The sequence below is a fragment of the Triturus cristatus genome, chromosome 9, assembly GCF_964204655.1.
Source record: "Triturus cristatus chromosome 9, aTriCri1.1, whole genome shotgun sequence".
In the NCBI taxonomy this organism is placed as follows: domain Eukaryota; kingdom Metazoa; phylum Chordata; class Amphibia; order Caudata; family Salamandridae; genus Triturus; species Triturus cristatus.
Genome location: NC_140592.1, coordinates 6801603 through 6822804, shown reverse-complemented (window position 1 = coordinate 6822804; position 21202 = coordinate 6801603). Strand labels below are relative to the sequence as shown.

The window sequence follows — 21202 nt, the reverse complement described above, 5'->3', positions numbered from 1 at the left end:
AGCCCTCTGTGTGGCCTGTCCAACAGTTTCCCCCCCGGGAAGCTTCCGAAGTCTATGCTTACCCGTGACCACGGGACCGTGCACGCGTCCTCTGTGATCACCGGCGCGGGCCGTTCCATGCCACCGGTCAGTTGGCATCACGGGCACCGTCTCACTTACTCCTCTACCATGCTCTCCAGTTCCGGGAACCAGACCTTCTCCCTCATTCTGGACTTCATTTGTGTTACTCCTTGATGCCCTCCATGGGCTAGTTGTGTTGCCTTCTGTCGTAACGCCCGTGGTATCACTAGCCGAGACCCTCGAAGTAGGATTCCGTCAGGAGTGGCACTGAGCTCATGTCTGATCTGCCACATCTTAGCCGCGTGTTCCCGTTCCTCCGGGCCCCACGAGTTGGCTTGCCGCAGGTAGTGCGCCCATGATCCCTCTTGCACGGCCTTCAGCGTTCGGGTGTACACCCCGTCGGTCAGGGCTGCTTCTTTTATGTCTTCCAGGGTCATGTTCCGTGGGCAGGCTGCCGTCGATACCAGGCGCACATACTGTTCAGTTCCGTCCGTGTCCTCCTACGTGGCCGTCTTGTCCGGGTGTCATGATAGAAAATCGGCTGGGTTCTTGGCTCCGGGTCGGTACACCACCTCCATTTCATACGGTTGTAGCTGGACCGCCCATCTCTCGATGCGCGGTGGGGGATTGGGTGATGTTCCTTTGAAGAGCGGCACGAGTGGCTGGTGATCAGTTACCATCGTGAATGGTTGTCCTTTGAGGTATAAGTGGAAATGGTGACAGGCCCACTTGATGGCCAGCGCTTCTCGCTCTATTTGGGCATACCGTGTTTCGGTGGGCGTGAGAGACTTGCTGGTGAATGACAGGGCGGCCCATCGACCCGGTTCTCGTTCCTGTGCCAGCACGGCGCCAAGTCCCACGGGGCTGGCGTCGACTAAAACTTCCGTCCGCTTCGTGGAGTCGAAGTATGCAAGCGTGGCTTCTCCTAGGAGGGCATCTTTGATGCCTTGGAACGCCTCTTCCTCTTTCGGTCCCCACTGCCACTGTGCATCCGATTTGGTGAGTGCTCGGAGAGGTTCCGCTCGCGTGGCCAGTCCGGGGATGAACCTCCCGCAGTACGTCGCCATGCCCAGAAAGCTGCGCACCTCTGTTGGCGAGGTGGGCGCGGGTGCGTCTTTGATCGACTGGGACTTCCGAGGGTCTACTTGGATACCTTCCTGATTGAATACGTATCCGAAGAACTCCAGGGACGGTTGGAAGAATTGGCACTTATCTTTATGGAGTGTGGCCCCATGGGTGTTGCGGAGGTGTCTATAGTGGTCGGCCGCTGTTGCTGAATGGATGAGAATGTCATCGCTCACGTTCAGCACTCCCTGGAGCCCCAACAGCATCTCCCGTATGGTGTTCTGGAACACTTCTGCCGCCGAGGATATCCCAAAGTTAAGTCTCTTGTACCTCCGGAGCCCCAGGTGAGTGCTGAAAGTGGTAATGTAGCGGCTCTCCCTGGCCAGCGGGAGCTGGTGGTATCCCGCTTTGAGGTCGATCTTCGAGAACCATTTTGATCCATTTACGTCAGCTATGATGTCGTCCATTGTCGGCGTAATGTGCCGCTCCCTCTTTATGGCCTTGTTGGGAAGCCTCATGTCGATACAGAGTCGTATCGCTCCTGGTTCTTCAGTTTTTCCGCGATGACCATTGGGGATACCCAAGGTGTCGGTCCCGATACTTTCTCGATGACGCCAAGTTTTTCTAGGTTGTCCAGTTCTTTCTCCACCAACGGTCGCAGGTGGAACGGGACTCTTCTGTGCCTCAAAGCGACGGGGACAACCGTCTTGTCGGTGTGCAGCTTGACTGGGTCGCACTTGATGCGCCCGAGACCTCGAAACAACTCAGGGAATTGGTTGAGCAGCTCTTCTACTTGGTGGGTCTGCACCCTCCTGGCGAAAGATATCAACCCCAGGTCTTCTGCCGTGTGACTGCTTATGAGGGTGTCTGCTTCCCTGTCAATGACGTGGATCGTTGTCATCACTTCACAGTCGTCAGCTTTCACAGGGACCTTTATTTTCCCTTTTAGAGGCAGGGGAGTATCAGCTCCATATGCGTAGATCTTTGTCTTGGACGGTTGTACCGGCAGGCAGGGTCTTAGGCGTCGGTATTGTTGCAGGCCCATCACATTCACTGTGGCTCCCGTGTCGATCACGGCTTGCACCTCTGTCCCTGCCACGTGCACCACGCACGTCGGTTGAGGCCTGCGGCGTAGTTTGAGTTCCCTCGCAAAAGAGATCAGGTGCACCTCCTCCTCATCATCGCCTGACGACTCCTCACTGACGTCCTGATACCTTTTTCCTCTCCTCTGCTCAAACTGCGCCCTTCCGTCTGCCACGGACAGCTGTCGTACAGCTTTCGTCGGCGGTCTTCGGCTTCGGAAGTCCCGACCTCTGGTGCGTCTCCGGCACACGGACGCGAAATGGTTGGGGATTCCGCAGTTGGTGCAGGTTTTCCCCTGCGCGGGGCAGTCCTTCGCTGCGTGCGGCTCATACCCGCAGTACCCACACTTTTGCTTCGACCCTTCTTGTTGGGCAGGCCTTTGTGGGTCTCCTCGCGGTTTGGCGCGGAGAGCGTCCGCCCGTTCTGTCTTGATGGGCTCTGTCCGCCCTGGGGGTTTGACGAGGGCTTGCTCCATTTCATTGGCCCGGGCTGCGGACAGGTCGTGCTATCATGCCTGTACCAGCATGTCCTCCAGCGCGATCTTTGGCTGGCGAAGGATGAGGCCCCTTAGTGTCTTGTCCCTGCACCCTTGTATGAGCTGGGCGCGTATTTCTTTTGGCTGGTCGTCTTCCGTGCAGGTGCTCGCCAGCTCGGGCAGCAGGGCATAGAAAACGTCCATTGACTCCCCTTCCCGTTGTCGGGCCTGGCGCAATTTAAACCGCTCGAAATCTGGGTTGAGCTGTGGGTCGAAGTGTGCATCGAGGGCGGCCACCGCTGCGTCGTAGTCCGCGGCTGTGCCCGTGTTGGGTAGGTGCTTGAACAACTTGAATATCTCATCCCCCGCATAGTGTAAAAGCAAAGACCTTTTTATTGCATTGTCTGTCTCTCTTGTGACAATAAAGTAGTTGTTGAGGCGCTCTATCCATATCTTCCACCGGGGCGCTGCGGTCGCCGGGTCTTCCAGCTCGCTGAAGGGGGGTAGGACCCCTGATACCGCATGCTGAAAAGGGACGTGGGCTGGCGCGACCGCTTGGCCGGGTGCAGCTCCTTGGCCTGGTGCGGCCGCCTGGCCACCGTTACTCATTGCGCACGCTAGTACCGGCTGTGTTGGTACTGCAGAGCAGGTGGTGTGTCTCTCCTTTATCCCCCCTTTTCTGGATCTGGTGCGCGTGACCCCAATCAGCAATGGGACCTTTCTCCCCTGGGCGTTTGTTATGGGTCTGTGCATAAGCTCCCCCTGTTTCCTGTTTAGTCGAGCTGCGCCCCTTGAATTGAGTAGTGCTGTAGGGGTGCTCCCCCAATTGTATTGTCCAATGCTTGATGTGAGGGTGCTCCCCCAATTGGATTGTCCACTGCTTGTTGAAAACCTGCTCCTCCCCTGTCGACACGTCGCCCCGCTCTGTACCCGCAGGGATAAGCGGACCCGCTGCAGCCCCGGACCACGAGGTTACAGGCCTCTGCCTCACCGTGGCGCATGTGCGCGTGCGAAGTTGTCCGATGCCGGGCTGCAGGACTCAGCGGCGTGTCGTCGCGGGAGCACGCGATGCCGGTCGCCCCCACCCTCGTCGCCAGTGTTGTGGGGGCCGCTGGGGCCTGGGTCAGGGGTAACCACGGCGCGCAGCGAGCGCGGAGCCGCGAGCACAGAATCACACCACACCAGTGCTGTGGCTGGAGACCTCGCCCCCGAGCGGGCCGGCTCCCTTTATTGGACCCCGCAGGCCACGCCTGGCCTGCATATGACGTGGGGTGATTGCAACGTGGCCACTAGACCGTCAAACATTACACTCTGCAGGAGCAGGCTGGGGGGCACTGTGCTCTGCCGGAGCAGGCTGGGGGGCACTTTGCTCTGCAGGAGCAGGCTGGGGGGCTCTGTGCTCTGCAGGAGCAGGCTGGAGGGCACTGTGCTCTGCAGGAGCAGGCTAGGGGGCATTTTGATCTGCAGGAGCAGGCTGGGGGGGGCTCTGTGCTCTGCAGGAGCAGGCTGGGGGGCACTGTGCTCTGCAGGAGCAGGTTGGGGGGCATTTTTCTCTGCAGGAGCAGGCTGGGGGGGGGCTCTGTGCTCTGCAGGAGCAGGCTGGGGGGCACTGTGCTCTGCCGGAGAAGGCTGGGGGGCACTGTGCTCTGCCGGAGCAGGCTGGCGGGCACTTTGCTCTGCAGGAGCGGGCTGGGGGGGCTCTGTGCTCTGCAGGAGCAGGCTGGGGGGCACTATGGTCTGCCGGAGCAGGCTGGGGGGGCACTGTGCTCTGCAGGAGCAGGCTGGGGGGGGGGGCACTTTGCTCTGCCGGAGCAGGCTGAGGGGCACTTTGCTCTGCAGGAGCAGGCTGGGGGGCTCGGTGCTCTGCAGGAGCAGGCTGGGGGGCACTGTGCTCTGCAGGAGCAGGCTGGGGGGCACTGTGCTCTGCAGGGGCAGGCTGGGGGGCACTGTGCTCTGCCGGAGCAGGCTGGGGGGGGGCACTGTGCTCTGCAGGAGCAGGCTGGAGGTGGGGCACTTTGCTCTGCCGGAGCAGGCTGAGGGGCACTGTGCTCTGCCGGAGCAGGCTGGGGGGGGGGGCACTGTCCTCTGCAGGAGCAGGCTGGGGGGGGGGCACTGTGCTCTGCAGGAGCAGGCTGGGGGGGGCACTGTGCTCTGCTGGAGCAGGCTGGGGGGGCTCTGTGTTCTGCATGAGCAGGCTGGGGGGCACTGTGCTCTGCAGGAGCAGGCTGGGCGGCACCGTGCTCTGCAGGAGCAGGTTGGGGGGGGGCACTGTGCTCTGCCGGAGCAGGCTGGGGGCACTGTGCTCTGCCGGAGCAGGCTGGGGGGGGGCACTGTGCTCTGCCGGAGCATGCTGAGGGGCACTGTGCTCTGCAGGAGCAGGCTGGGGGGCACTGTGCTCTGTAGGAGCAGGCTGGGGTGTTCTGTGCTCTGCAGGAGCAGGCTGAGGGGCACTTTGCTCTGCAGGAGCAGGCTGGGGGGCTCGGTGCTCTGTAGGAGCAGGCTGGGGGGGCAAGGCACTGTGCTGTGCAGGAGCAGGCTGGGGGGCACTGTGCTCTGCAGGAGCAGGCTGGGGGGCACTGTGCTCTGCAGGAGCAGGCTGGGGGGGGCACTGTGCTCTGTAGGAGCAGGCTGGGGGGGGCACTGTGCTCTGTAGGAGCAGGCTGGGGTGTTCTGTGCTCTGCAGGAGCAGGCTGGGCAGCTCCTGGACACAACAAGGTAGGAACAAGCTGGAGCTGTGCACCTCAAGCAGCAGTGCTTCCTCTTTCACTGCTTTACTACTTGTAGATATAGAACTCCAGCCACTAGTATCTGCAGTAGACCTTTGTACTTACGACCATTCCTATGTGATCTTAGAGTTGTTCTGTTTGTATCTCTTCCTTGAGTGACTTTACAACTTGTACATTTGCAATTCTTTTCTGTTTGTATCTCTCATGCAACTCATGTAATCCAAAGTCCTTATGTAACGCAACTGGTTCTTTTGTAAAGCGCTCTGACACCTTCAGGTAATGTTCGCGCTATATAAAATCGCATTAAATAAATAAAAATTCTCTGAGCTGTGTACATTGTAAGTCAACATTCATGGCTGGGGGTGCTGGGCTGTTCTGTGCATGCTGCGAACATATGAACTGCCTCCTAACGGAAATATAAAGATGTTTTTAAACTGTTGGGTCAAAGTCTAAAAGATGATGAAATACTCTTTGTTCAACCTGTTTCATTTTATATTTTCACAGAAAAACATAACTGAAGCTGCAAGGAACTATGGGTATACAATTTTCAGCAGACTCCTTCAGGTAACAATCACACCTTCAGTTCTTTCTGACGATTGTGACTGGTCCTATGAGCTGGTCCTACTTCCTGCCCCTGGCTCTGGAGCCATTCATGCCAACATGTCCATATAACACTGTCTCCACAGTATTGTCTCTAGAGCCCGGCTTTTGTGGCCTGGTCTCCACAGCACTGTCCTTGTAAAACTGTTACTGCAGCATTGTTCTTCTAGCATGGCCTCTGTGGCACGGTCTCAACAGCTCTGTCCTTATAACACTGGCACCCCAGCAATGTCTCTAGAGCACGGCCTCTATAGCACGGTCTCCACAGCGCTGCCCTTATAACACTGTCTCCACAGCATTGTCTCTAGAGCACGGCCTCTATAGCACGGTCTCCACTGCGCTGTCCTTATAACACTGTCTCCACAGCATTGTCTCTAGAGCACGGCCTCTGTGGCACGGTCTCAACAGCTCTGTCCTTATAACACTGTCACCCCAGCATTGTCTCTAGAGCACGGCCTCTATAGCACAGTCTCCACAGTGCTGCCCTTATAACACTGTTTCCACAGTGTTGGACCCGGCCTCGTGGCGTGGTCCTTAACCCCCTGGATTGTGCCCGTTCCCCGCCCCGGCCTTCACGGGCCACCCGTCTGAACTGCACCAAGGCCCTTCACCCGGAGCTGCACGTGGTCGCATACTCCTCGTGGCTCCGCCATCTTGTTGGCATCCACGTCACACCGTGCACCAGCCAGCGCGACCCCGCTCAACCCGGCCTCGACCCCAGCGAAGCCCCGACATCGAGGCACCACGAACTAGCCAGGGGGTGCCGCAGGAACCATTCATCGCCCCCGGCGGAGGACAGTATCGATGGGACCCCCAACTGTCCTCCCCTCTCGAGGTGTGATCGCCCTGCAACTCCCATGGGCCTGGCGCCTCTCCTGCTGGGCGTCTGGCCACCTCCCCCGGCCACTCCGCCCCCTCGGGCGCATAGGTCCGGACATCAAAGGGCTCCAGACCTATATCTGGGGCGACCCCACCACAGATCGGCAGTTGTATCCCGGAGTCGAGAGCCCTGCTGATTGAATCGCGGCTGACCCTACGGAGAAGAACTCTTGTCGGAATCATCACGAGCCCTGCTGACTGCGTCGCGGCTCCTTCTTGTGAACCCTTTTTGAACCACCTGGAACATCGGAGCCCTGCTGACGCTGTCGCGGCCCAACCTCGCTGAAACCTTCCTCGGAGCCCTGCTGACGACGTCGCGGCTCGAGCTGAGCAGAAACCACCTTGAGAGCCCTGCTGATTGAATCGCGGCTCTCCACGAACTGTACGCCAGAGCCCTGCTGACGCCGTCGCGGCTCGACCCATCCGAGATCCGGAGGTCCTCCAGCTTGAGGATAAGAACTGGGCCCCAGGTACACTCGTACCGCATTCCTGCTAAAGACTGTCCCGCTACCCCTACCCTTCCAAAGAGACACTGAGACTTTTGGTGGATCCCTCGATCCCTTCGTGTAAATATTGACCTCGTAACCTTTTTATTGCTGATAAAGAATTGCTTGTCGCAAGACAACCTCCTTGAGTCCTGTGTGGTGGTGTTACTGTGCTAGTACGTGGTAGGAGAAGGATCTCTCGGGAGACTTCTCGGCAGCGCTCGGCTACTTCGTGCAGTGTGAGGGCCCCCCCCTTGGTGGTCTCACTGACTCCTCGGGGTCCGCCTTACAACATTTGGTGGCCAGCGACGGGATCCGAGCCGAACGCAGTACGTACCAGCCAGTACCCACTAGCTACCCATCCAAACGAACAGCATCATGAGCAGCCAGGAAAACAACGCGACAATGGAGTTCCAGCCCGAACGGCTGGAAGAATATACGCACAAAGAATTAAAACAGTTCTGCAAAGACAAAGGCATTGCAACCACCAGCCTAGGTACCAAAGAGGAGATGCAGAAAGCTCTGAGGGCATGGTTGGAGGCCGGGGCAGGCCCCTCCCAGGAAGAAGGGCCCTTGCCCCTGACTGAGACCACAGCAACCGCACTGACTCCGGCAACCGGAGGAAGAAAGAGCCTAGAAACCGGCCTCTCCGAAGAAGAAATACGAGAGCGGGAAAAGGTCCGGAGCCACGAGCTAGAGCTCGCACGACTGCGGCTGGACGGCGAACTCCAGCTGGCAGAAAAAAAACTGGCCCTAGAGCAGCTACGGCTTCAAGAAGAGATAGAGGAGAAGAGACGACACCGGGAGTTGGAGGAAAAGAAACTAACTCTTGAGCACGAGCGCAGTCTCAAGGAGCTCGAGATCAAGGCCAAGAACGGAGGGACCGACACCCCCAGTACTAGAGACACTCTACCGCCTTCCGAGACCAAGGTACATATCCCGAAAGAGGTCGTCAAGGAGTATTACAAGAATGACGACATCCAACAATGGTTCAAGGCCTACGAGGTGGCCATGACCTCTCATCGGGTGCCCCGAAAAGACTGGGGCGCGGGCCTGTGGGGGCGGTTCCTGAGTGAGGGGCGAGACACGCTGCTCCAGCTGCCGGAGGAGGTGATGACCTCCTACAATCACATGAAGGAGGCCCTGCTCACCCGCTACGGGCTAACAGCGGAAATGTACCGCCAGCGGTTCAGAGACTGCAAGAAACTCCTGGGTACCACATGGGTGGAATATGTGGACTTTTTCAGTCGGGCCCTAGAAGGGTGGATCAAAGGGAGCAAAGTAACCACCTACGGGCAGCTGGTCGACCTCATCGTGTGGGAACATCTTTCCAACAATTGCTTCGTGGAACTGAGACAGCACCTCCTCGACAGCAAAATGACCGACCCGCGAAAACTTGCCGTCGAAGCCGATCGATGGGTCAACTCCCGGGTCCCCCGGAACTCAATGGGGGAGTACCAGAGGAACCCCAACGGACCCCCCCGCCAGCGCGGTGGGGGGGAGGGCCGAACAGGAACCGAGACCCTCCCGCCGGGGCCCCCAGGAGCCCCCCTCGAGGGCCACCGCAGCAACATCTCTCCCCGAGCCTAGCCCGAAGGGCGGGCCCGGCCCGACCCGGACCACGGCCACCAGTGACCTGCTACGGCTGCCAACAAACCGGACACTTCGCCAGCGATCCGGTCTGCCCTCTGAACCGAAGAAACGGGGCCGGCGGGCCCCCGCCCCGACAGCTGACAGCCGCCGCCCTGGGAGGAGGAGAAGAGGAAGAGGAGGCCCTCGACCGAGAGAACACTGAGTGGGAGCCGGCAGCCATGTCCCTGGTCTGCCTGGGTAGCCGAGAGATGGTACCCTGCACCCCCATCCCGAACAACACCCAGAAGTACCGGCAGCAGGTCACGGTCAATGGACAACGGGCCGAAGCCCTTCGTGACACAGGCGCCAGTATCACCGCTGTCCGCTGCCACCTGGTGACCCCTGAACAGATTCTACCGAATGTGCTGTGCCCCGTACGGACGGCCGACAACAGTGAAAGCCTATGCCAGATGGCCCTGGTCCCCTTCGAGTGGGGAGGGGTGACGGGCCTGCTGAAGGTGACAGTGCGCGACGACGCCCCGGTCGACTGCCTCCTGGGGAACGACTTGGAGAGTTCCCCCTGGGCTCAAGTAGAGCGACGAGAGCACCTCCGAATGTTGGGACTGGCTGATTGGGCCTGCGCCATCACCCGGTCCATGACCGCCCAGGCCCCCCGCTCATCCTCAACCTCCGAGTCCGCCCAACCCGAGGGGCTCACACCCCCTCCCACCAGCAGCGAGGAGGAGGCGGACACTGACCCTGGACCCAGCGAATCCTCCCCCGAAGAGATGGCTTCTCCGAGCGCCCTACCAGAGCTGACACAATGGCGACACGAAGGGGGCCCCACCCGAGAGCAGTTCCAGCAAGAACAACAGTCCTGTCCCTCTCTCGAAGGGGTCCGACAACAGGCGACCGCGCAAGCCAACGGTGACCAGACCGGCACCCACTGGGTCTACTGGGCCGAGGGCCTGTTGTACAGTGAACAGAAAGTAGCAGAACTCGGGGCCAGCCGCGTGTTGGTGGTCCCCCTCCGCTTTCGGGAGTTCCTTCTCAACCTGGCCCATGATGTGCCCCTCGCCGGACACTTGGGGCAAGACAAAACGTACAGTCGTCTGGTGACCCACTTCTACTGGCCCCGGATGCGGAGAGATGTGGACAACCACTGCCGGTCCTGCCAGACCTGCCAAGCCAGCGGGAAGACGGGGGGTCGGGTCAAGGCCCCCCTCCAGCCCTTTCCAGCCGTCAGCACCCCGTTCGAACGGGTCGGAATCGATATTGTGGGGCCCCTGGACCCCAAACCGCCCTGGGCCACCGCTTCATCCTGGTCCTCGTGGACCACGCCACCAGGTACCCGGAGGCGGTTCCGCTAAGAACTATAACGGCCCCTGTGGTAGGCCGGGCCTTGATGGGGATCTTCTCCCGAGTGGGATTCCCCAGCGAAGTGGTGAGCGACCGCGGCACGAACTTTATCTCCAGGTACATGCGGTCCCTGTGGCAACAGTGCGGGGTCACATACAAGTTCACGACCCCCTATCACCCTCAGGGGAACGGACTGGTTGAGCGGTTCAACCGAACATTAAAGGGGATGATCCAGGGCCTGGAAGAACCCCTCAGGCGGAAATGGGATGTCCTGCTGCCCTGCCTCCTGTTTGCCTATCGGGAGGTCCCGCAGAAGTCCCTGGGGTTCAGCCCGTTTGAACTATTGTATGGACACCCGGTCCGCGGACCGCTCAGCCTGGTCAAGGAGGGCTGGGAGGTGAAGCCCCAAGGCGCCCCTCCTGACGTCTACCGATACCTCCTGACCCTCCGAAACCAGACCCGCAAGTTCCGAGCCATGCCCGAAGCCAACCTCGAGGCCAGCCAGGAGGACATGAAGCGGTGGTACGATCGAAACACCTCTACTATAGAATTCGAGCCAGGTCAGAAAGTATGGGTCATGGCCCCGGTCGAACCCGGCGCCCTCCAGGACAAGTGGACCGGGCCCTTCAAGGTGGTGGAGAAGAAAAGTCCCGTCACCTACCTGGTCGACCTGGAGTCCCCCCGGAACCCCCTCCGGGTCCTACATGCTAACAAGCTAAAACCCCACTTCGCCCGGACCGAACTGAGCCTGCTGCTGGCGACCGACGAGGGGGGCGAGGACGACTCCGAGCCCTTGCCCGACCTCTTGCAATCCGACGTTCATGATGGATCGATCGAAGGGGTCCAACTCGCCTCTTCCCTGACTCCGGAACAGCGCAACGACTGCCAGCAATTACTGCGGGACTACGCAGCCCTCTTCTCCCTCACCCCGGGGGTGACCCACTGGTGCGTCCACGACGTCGACACCGGGGAGAGCCCCCCCATACGGCACAGAGCCTACCGGGTGCCTGACCGAGTGCGGGCCTGCATCCAGGCCGAAGTAGCGAAGATGCTGGCCCTGGGGGTCATCGAACCTTCCGACAGCCCGTGGGCCAGCCCTGTCGTCCTGGTGCCCAAGGCCGCAGCTCCCGGCCACCCCCCAGAGTTGCGATTCTGCGTGGACTACCGAGCCCTGAATGCAGTAACCAAGACAGACGCACACCCGATACCCCGGGCCAACGAACTCATCGATCGCCTAGGGGCCGCTCGCTACTTGAGCACGCTGGACCTCACCGCCGGGTACTGGCAAATCCAGCTCACCCCCGGCGCCCAAGAAAGATCCGCCTTTTCGACCCCGGATGGGCATTACCACTTTCGGGTGATGCCCTTCGGAATGAATAACGCCCCGGCCACCTTCCAAAGACTGGTGAACAAGGTTTTGGCCGGGCTTGAGGCCTTCAGCGCGGCCTACCTAGATGACATTGCCGTATACAGCAACCACTGGGCCGAGCACCTCCTCCACCTGAAGGCCGTCCTGGCCGCCCTCCAGCGGGCCGGGCTCACAATCAAGGCCAGCAAATGTCAAATCGGCCACGGCTCCGTGACCTACCTGGGCCATCAAGTGGGGAACGGGCAGGTGGCCCCCCTCCAAGCGAAGATAGATGCCATCCAGACCTGGGAACCCCCCACTACCCAGACCGCTGTCCGGGCCTTCCTGGGCCTCACCGGATACTACCGGCGGTTTATCCGGGACTATGGGAGCATTGTTGGCCCCCTCACAGAGTTAACGTCCAAAAAGCAGCCCAAGAAGGTACACTGGACACCCCGCTGCCAAACAGCCTTCGACACCCTAAAGACAGCCATGTGTACTGCTCCGGTGCTGCAAGCCCCGGACTACCAGAAGGAGTTCGTGGTACAGACGGACGCCTCCGAGTATGGGATCGGGGCCGTCCTATCCCAAGCCGACGAAAAGGGGCTCGACCGACCAGTGGCCTTCATCAGCCGACGACTACTGCCCCGAGAGCAACGCTGGAGCACTATTGAGCGTGAGGCCTTCGCTGTGGTGTGGGCCCTCAAGAAGCTCCGGCCCTACCTCTTTGGCACCCACTTCCGGGTCCAGACCGACCACCGGCCCTTGCAATGGTTAATGCAAATGCGGGGCGAGAACCCCAAGCTGCTGCGGTGGTCCATCTCGCTACAAGGGATGGACTTTGACGTCGAACACCGGCCCGGCAATGACCACGCCAACGCCGACGGCCAGTCCCGCTTCTTCCGCCTTGACGAGGAGAATCCCCAAGGAGATGGGTGACTCTCCATGCCTTCGGCTGGGGGGGACGCCTGTTGGGCCCGGCCTCGTGGCGTGGTCCTTAACCCCCTGGATTGTGCCCGTTCCCCGCCCCGGCCTTCACGGGCCACCCGTCTGAACTGCACCAAGGCCCTTCACCCGGAGCTGCACGTGGTCGCATACTCCTCGTGGCTCCGCCATCTTGTTGGCATCCACGTCACACTGTGCACCAGCCAGCGCGACCCCGCTCAACCCGGCCTCGACCCCAGCGAAGCCCCGACATCGAGGCACCACGAACTAGCCAGGGGGTGCCGCAGGAACCATTCATCGCCCCCGGCGGAGGACAGTATCGATGGGACCCCCAACTGTCCTCCCCTCTCGAGGTGTGATCGCCCTGCAACTCCCATGGGCCTGGCGCCTCTCCTGCTGGGCGTCTGGCCACCTCCACCCGGCCACTCCGCCCCCTCGGGCGCATAGGTCCGGACATCAAAGGGCTCCAGACCTATATCTGGGGCGACCCCACCACAGATCGGCAGTTGTATCCCGGAGTCGAGAGCCCTGCTGATTGAATCGCGGCTGACCCTACGGAGAAGAACTCTTGTCGGAATCATCACGAGCCCTGCTGACTGCGTCGCGGCTCCTTCTTGTGAACCCTTTTTGAACCACCTGGAACATCGGAGCCCTGCTGACGCTGTCGCGGCCCAACCTCGCTGAAACCTTCCTCGGAGCCCTGCTGACGACGTCGCGGCTCGAGCTGAGCAGAAACCACCTTGAGAGCCCTGCTGATTGAATCGCGGCTCTCCACGAACTGTACGCCAGAGCCCTGCTGACGCCGTCGCGGCTCGACCCATCCGAGATCCGGAGGTCCTCCAGCTTGAGGATAAGAACTGGGCCCCAGGTACACTCGTACCGCATTCCTGCTAAAGACTGTCCCGCTACCCCTACCCTTCCAAAGAGACACTGAGACTTTTGGTGGATCCCTCGATCCCTTCGTGTAAATATTGACCTCGTAACCTTTTTATTGCTGATAAAGAATTGCTTATCGCAAGACAACCTCCTTGAGTCCTGTGTGGTGGTGTTACTGTGCTAGTACGTGGTAGGAGAAGGATCTCTCGGGAGACTTCTCGGCAGCGCTCGGCTACTTCGTGCAGTGTGAGGGCCCCCCCCTTGGTGGTCTCACCGACTCCTCGGGGTCCGCCTTCCAACACACAGCATTGTTTCTAGAGCACAGCCTCTATGGCACGGTCTCCACAGCGCTGCCCTTATAACACTGTCTCCACAGCATTGTCTCTGGAGCACGGCTTCTATAGCATGGTCTCCACAGCACTGTCATTAGAACACTGTCTCCACAGCATTGTCCTTATAACACTGTCTCCACAGCATTGTCTCTGTAGCATGGACTCTATAGAATGGTCTCCGCAGTGCTGTCCTTATAACACAGTAACCACAGCATTGACTCTAGAGCACGGCCTATATAGCAGGGTCTGTGCATTGCTGTCCTCATAACACTTGTCTCCACAGCACTGTCCTTATAACACTGTCTCCACAGCATTGTCCTTCTAGCACGGACTCTATAGCATGGTCTCCACAGTGCTGTCCTTATAACACTGTCTCCACAGCATTGTCTTTAGAGGACGGCCTCCATAGCATGGTCTCCACAGCACTGTCCTAAGAGCACGTCCTCTATAGCACTGTCTCCAGAATGCTGTCCTTATAACACTGTCTCCACAGCATTGTCTCTACAGCACGGCCTCTATAGCACGGTCTCAACAGCGCATGTCTCCACAGCATTGTCTCTAGAGCTCGGCCTCCATAGCACAGTCTCTGCAGCACTGTCCTAATAAGACTGTTACCACAGCATTGTCCTTCTAGAATGGATTCCATAGCACGGTCTCCACATCGCTGTCCTTATAACACTGTCTCCACAGCATTGTCATTAGAGCACGTCCTCTATAGCACTGTCTATAGAGTGCTGTCTTTATAACACTGTCTCCACAGCATTGTGTCTGTAACATGGCCTCTATAGCACGGTCACCACAGCACTGTCCTTACAACACTGTCTCCACAGCATTGTCCTTCCAGCACGGACTCTATAGCACTGTCTCCACACAGCGCTGTCCTTAGAGCACGGCCTCTATAGCACGTTTTCCACAGCGCTTGTCACCACAGCATTGTCCTTAGAGAACGGCCTCCATAGCACGGTCCTTATAACACTGTCTCCACAGCATTGTCTCTAGAGCAATGCTTCTATAGCACGGTCTCCACAGCGCTGTGCTTATAGCACTTGTCTCCGCATCATTATCCTTAGAGCACAGCCTCTATAGCACGGTCTCCAAAGTGCTTGTCTCTGGAGCACGGCCTCTATAGCCCAGTCTCCACAGCGCTCGTCTCTGGAGCACGGCCTCTATAGCACAGTCTCCACAGCGCTTGTCTCTGGAGCACGGCCTCCATAGCACTTGTCTCCACATCATTATCCTTAGAGCACGGCCTCTTATAGCATGGTCTCAAGAGCGCTTGTCTCTGGAGCACGGCCTCTATAGCACAGTCTCCACAGCGCTTGTCTCTGCAGCAGGGGCTCTATAGCACAGTCTCCACAGCGCTTGTCTCTGGAGCACGGCCTCTATAGCACAGTCTCCACAGCGCTCGTCTCTGGAGCATGGCCTCTATAGCACAGTCTCCACAGCGCTTGTCTCTGGAGCAGGGGCTCTATAGCACAGTCTCCACAGCGCTTGTCTCTGGAGCAAGGCCTCAATAGCACGGTCTCCAGAGCGCTTGTCTCTGGAGCACGGCCTCTATAGCACAGTCTCCACAGCGCTTGTCTCTGGAGCACGGCCTCTATAGCACAGTCTCCACAGCGCTCGTCTCTGGAGCACGGCCTCTATAGCACAGTCTCCACAGCGCTTGTCTCTGGAGCACGGCCTCTATAGCACTTGTCTCCGCATCATTATCCTTAGAGCACGGCCTCTTATAGCATGGTCTCAAGAGCGCTTGTCTCTGGAGCACGGCCTCTATAGCACGGTCCCCAGGGCGCTTGTCTCTGGAGCACGGCCTCTATAGCACAGTCTCCACAGCGTTTGTCTCTGGAGCACGGCCTCTATAGCACGGTCTCCAGAGCGCTTGTCTCTGGAGCACGGCCTCTATAGCACAGTCTCCACAGCGTTTTTCTCTGGAGCACGGCCTCTATAGCACAGTCTCCACAGCGTTTGTCCCTGGAGCACGGCCTCTATAGCCCGGTCCCCACAGCGCTTGTCACTGGAGCAGGGCCTCTATAGCACATACTCCACAACGCTTGTCTACAGCGCTTGTCTCTGGAGCACGGCCTCTATAGCACAGTCTCCACAGCGCTTGTCTCTGGAGCACGGCCTCTATAGCACAGTCTCCACAGCGCTTGTCTCTGTAGCACGGCCTCTATAGCACGGTCCCCAGAGCGCTCGTCTCTGGAGCACGGCCTCTATAGCACAGTCTCCACAGCGCTTGTCTCTGGAGCACGGCCTCTATAGCACGGTCTCCAGAGCGCTTGTCTCTGGAGCACGGCCTCTATAGCACAGTCTCCACAGCGCTTGTCTCTGGAGCACGGCCTCTATAGCACAGTCTCCACAGCGCTTGTCTCTGGAGCACGGCCTCTATAGCACTTGTCTCCACATCATTGTCCTCATGCTTTATAGACTCTACATTGGGACACATCCCCACAGTTTAAAGCTCCCCTCAGCAGGGTCCCTGTCCTTGCCAGGCCTTGCGCATCCTCTTCACTGGGCTTCTCCTGCCCATAAATCTGAGAATACACAGCACTTTGTAGGAGAGTAGGATCTGCTTCACATGGGTACCCCCACTTTTTGCTGGTGTTTCACTGTTTTTCGACTTTAGTCTTGCTGTGGCCCTGCTAATCAGGACCACAGCCTAGCTGCTTCCTCTCTAAAATGGTTTGCATGTACATTAGGTACATATCTAATTGGATTCTGGAGTGCCTTATAAGCCCCTAGTATATGGTATACTATGTACCTAGGACATAAGTACCTCAGAGGCCTACCAGGGGATGCAGCATGTATTATGCCACCCCTGGGAAGCACTCCAAAATGACACCACAGGTCTGCTACTGCAACCTGGGTAAGGGTGTGCTTGCACCCCTTACTGTGGTATAGGCTACCTATATCACTACCTTATACAGACACATATATACCTATAAGCTACTCCTATGGCAGGCCTTGACAATCCTGAAGGCAGAGTGCTTGGTTTTATGTGAGAGGGTACCCAAGCATGAGCTGAGCCCCTCTGCAGCATTCGGAAATACTTCCTTTTTTTTTTTTTTTTTTTTTTTATTTGCAGTAGGTACATAATGACATCATAATACATCCCAAGTCCTGCAAAAAGATGTGGCCTCAATTCCCCGAGGAACCCCCGCAACTGGCTGCCCTCCAAAACTTACTGTCACGACCCTCCCCCGCGAAGCTGGTGTCCAGACTTTACAACTGCATGCAGGAGCAGGCACCGCTCACCGTGCCTAGAGCCAAACAGGCTTGGGCCACAGATCTGGACGACGCCCTGTCTGATGCCATATGGGAATATTGCTGTGCGCAACTCACGGAGCTGTCACCGAACTATAGACTCCGACTGGTCCATTTTAAATTCTTGCACCGGTACTACCGCACACCGGTGCTGCTGCATCGCATGGGGATCCGCACGGACGCTTCCTGTTGGAAGTGTGGCGGAGCTGACGCGTCCTTCATTCATGTGGCGTGGAGCTGCCCTAAGCTAGTTGGTTACTGGTCGAGCATCTTTGAAGCCATCAACCACATTTTAAACAGGACTGATGAGCCCTCTCCGCTTTTGGGGCTCATGGGATATGTTAAGGACACCGTACCCGCTGACAGGAAACTGCACGCGCTGCTGCTACTTTACGCTAAACGTCAGGTGGCGATACACTGGGGCCGTGGAGCCTTGCCTACGTTCGCCGCATGGGTCCGTGACGTTGCGTATGGTCAGACGCAGCTCACGACCTACTGGGAGTCGATGCCCACCGCATCTAGGCCCAATGACATCTGGGAACCCTTCCTGCAGTGGACAAGAGAGCGGGCGAGTTCGGTTGCATCTGTGGATTCCCCCGGGACGGGCGTTTCGGATGACATGGGGTAGACCTTTCAGCCCTGCCCACATCGTGATGTGTGGATGGATGCCTGCTTGGTGGGAGCGCCTGGGGGTAGCGGAGTGCGTCGCATTTGCCGGTCCCCGTGCCTGTTGCATGCCTGTTGGATTTGTCGTGTTGCCTCCCCTCCCCGATCGGGAGACCTGCTGCTTTGTCCCGCTGCGTTCCCCCCCCCCCTGCCCTATGGCTGCTGTCCTGGGCTCCTCCTGCAGCCCCCGATGATACTCGTGGCCGTCCCTCCAGGACGGACGGGTTCTAGTATGTTAGCCCCCGTATGAGCAAGCTGCCATGTTTGTTGGTTTAATGCATTAGTTCTGCACCGTAAGTTTTCTGTTTCCCTCCGATTGTTGCGGGGGGGTTGGGAGAAAAGGTGGCTGTGGATGATCTTTCTATACATTGCCTTTTACATGGGCAGTGGTCCCAGAACTCGCTGGAGCGATTGGACGGGACTGGGCGCCTAGGATTTGTTTTTAGTCCACGTAGCCCATAAATGCAAGACCTTCTACTCTTCACTGACTACGTCATGATACCGCTCATTAATGGCATTGGTGTGTATATCCCTGTATGTAACGATGTTGATATTTCTTATGACTTCTGCCATGGTGCGCCTTCACTGGATAAACTTGCTGATATAGCGGCCTGCCTCCGGGTTGTTGGCGAGACGCAGTGTAACGGTTACTTTGCTCAATAAAGGTCTTTCAAAAAAAAAAAAAAAAAAAAAAAAAAAAATAATACATCCCAAGAAAAAAAAAGAGAAAACCAGTACACAAATTTTGAACTTACAATTGTAGCATCGTCTTCAAAAGTCTTTTGCCCCCTTAGGATCATCGAACAACAAATTAAATTCCTTCTTTCTATTCACTATGACCTGCTCTCCTCCTCACTTATTCTCTTGTTCTTGCCTTCCTCCACCTTGTAATTGGAGCCCAGATACCTTTCCCAAAATCGCCTATTTTTTTCCCTTTCTGAGCGTACAACAAAATCTTTTGTTGTACGCATTCGGAAATACTTCCTTATGCCTGTTCTGTGATACAGCCATACCATATACTCTTAAGTGCATTATAACCTTGCGGTAAATGCTAACTTTGGAATGGCTGCATCAAAACATGTTGTGTTTGGTGTCAAACACTTTGGAATACTAACCCCCCCCCCCGCCAGTTCTGGCGGCGGGGGTAGCATTCCACCCTTCTACAGGGAGAGACATGTTCACACTGGCTAAACCCGGTTAAATCTTTTCAAAGCCCTGGCATCACAAAATGGATGCAAAAACAAAAGTTGATGGACAGAATGCAGAACAATGTCATACATTCACCCCAGTGCAAAGATCTGGGCCTAAATCCATCGTTTTTTTGCTCACCATGCCATTCCAGTTTGAACCCAGCCATATGCAAATCAGTCTTGACCCTGTGCCTCATGGGAACAGTCCAGCCCGAACTGCCAAACCAGGTCCTCCCTGGACTGGAAACAAGCATCCTAGGACCGGTTTCGGGGTTTCACCCCTCTTCAGCCAGGATACCTTGATTCCAGTGGCATGGAGAGCACGGGACTCATGTCTGAACATACCCGTCCCACTCGGGGTGACAAATGCAAAAACAACAGTTGATGGACAGAATTGCAGAACAATGTCATACATTCACCCCAGTACAGAAATCTGGGCCTAAATCTATCGTTTGTTTGCTCACCATGCCATTCCAGTTTGAACCCAGCCATATGCAAATCAGTCTTGACCCTGTGCCTCATGGGAACAGTCCAGCCCTAACTGCCAAGCCAGGTCCTCCCTGGACTGGAAACAAGCATCCTAGAGCCGGTTTCAGGGTTTCACCCCTCTTTAGCCAGGATAGCTTGATTCCAGTGGCATGGAGAGCACGGGACTCATGTCTGAGCATACCCGTCCCACTCGGGGTGACAAATGCAAAAACAACAGTTGATGGACAGAATGCAGAACAATGTCATACATTCACCCGACTACAGAGACAGGGAAGAAATGGCAAAATAACGATGGATTAAACCCAGATCTGTGACTGGGGGTGAATGTTTTGCCAGTGTGCAACATTCCGTCCATCATCTTGTGTGTTTTGCTGTTCGCCCTATGTGGGAAGGGTATGCCCAGACATGGGTCCCGTGCTCACTACGCCACTGGAGTCAAGCTATCCTGGCTGAAGAGGGGTGAAACCCCGAAACCGGTCCTAGGATGCTTGATTCCGGTCCAGGGAAGACATGGCTTGGCAGTTTGGGCTGGACTGTTCCCATGAGGCACAGGGTCAAGACTGATTTGCATATGGCCATGTCTGAACTGGGGTGGCGTGGTGAGCAAAATAACGATGGATTAAACCCAGATCTGTGACTGGGGGTAAATGTTTTGCCAATGTGCAACATTCCGTCAATCATCTTGTGTATTTTGCTGTTCGCCCTATGTGGGAAAGGTATGCCCAGACGTGTGTCCCATGCTCACTACGCCACTGGAGTCAAGCTATCCTGGCTGAAGAGGGGTGAAACCCCGAAACCGGTCCTAGGATGCTTGATTCCGGTCCAGGGTCAGACATGGCTTGGCAGTTCGGGCTGGACTGCTCCCATGTGGCACAGGGTCAAGACTGATTTGCATATGGCCATGTCTGAACTGGGGTGGCGTGTTGAGAAAAATAACGATGGATTAAACACAGATCTGTGACTGGGGGTGAATGTTTTGCCAATGTGCAACATTACGTCCATCATCTTGTGTGTTTTGCTGTTCGCTCTATATACGAAGGGTATGCCCAGACGTGGGTCCCGTGCTCACTACGCCACTGGAGTCAAGCTATCCTGGCTGAAGAGGGGTGAAACCCCGAAACCGGTCCTAGGATGCTTGATTCCGGTCCAGGGTCAGACATGGCTTGGCAGTTCGGGCTGGACTGCTCCCATGTGGCACAGGGTCAAGACTGATTTGCATATGGCCATGTCTGAACTGGGGTGGCGTGTTGAGAAAAATAACTATGGATTAAACACAGATCTGTGACTGGGGGTGAATGTTTTGCCAATGTGCAACATTCCATCCATCATTTTGTGTGTTTTGCTGCATCACAAAATGGATGCCACTGCCACAGACACGGGTCTGGCCTCCTTCTGCTAAGGGAAACTCCGGCAGGGGAGGCCTGGACAATAGGTTTCCTGTCACAGGGAGGTGTAACCGCCTCTCCAGACAGGCTGATGTGTATTGGGGCAGGGTGGGTGCATTCAGTGAATGCTTTTGAGACACTGCCTGGGGCACACTCGGTGTCCCTGTGCATAGCCCAGTTCAAACTGGTTGCAGGGGCACTCAGCCCCTGCTCTGGCATGAAACTGGACAAAGGGGAAGGGGTGTAACCACCCCCACCCCAGGCCCACCCATAGGTGGAGCCTTAGAGGTAGTCCATCCCCTAAACTTAGTATAACTATAGGAACCCATTCCCTAGGACTTTAGATTACCCTGGACGACCCTCTGAAACATATATCCTGGACCTTCAACTTTCTATCTCGACT

At 57.2% G+C, this 21202-nt stretch overlaps 1 protein-coding gene across 1 annotated transcript in view; it reads left to right on the top strand.

Annotated features, from left to right (window-relative positions):
• The window catches only part of STAB1 (stabilin 1), a 1212756-nt gene that overhangs the window by 899735 nt on the left and 291819 nt on the right, over positions 1-21202 (top strand). Inside the window, exon 51 of the mRNA XM_085624210.1 lies at positions 5914-5973. Within this exon, the coding sequence (XP_085480336.1) occupies positions 5914-5973 (60 nt within the window). The remainder of the gene's footprint in view (positions 1-5913; positions 5974-21202) is intronic.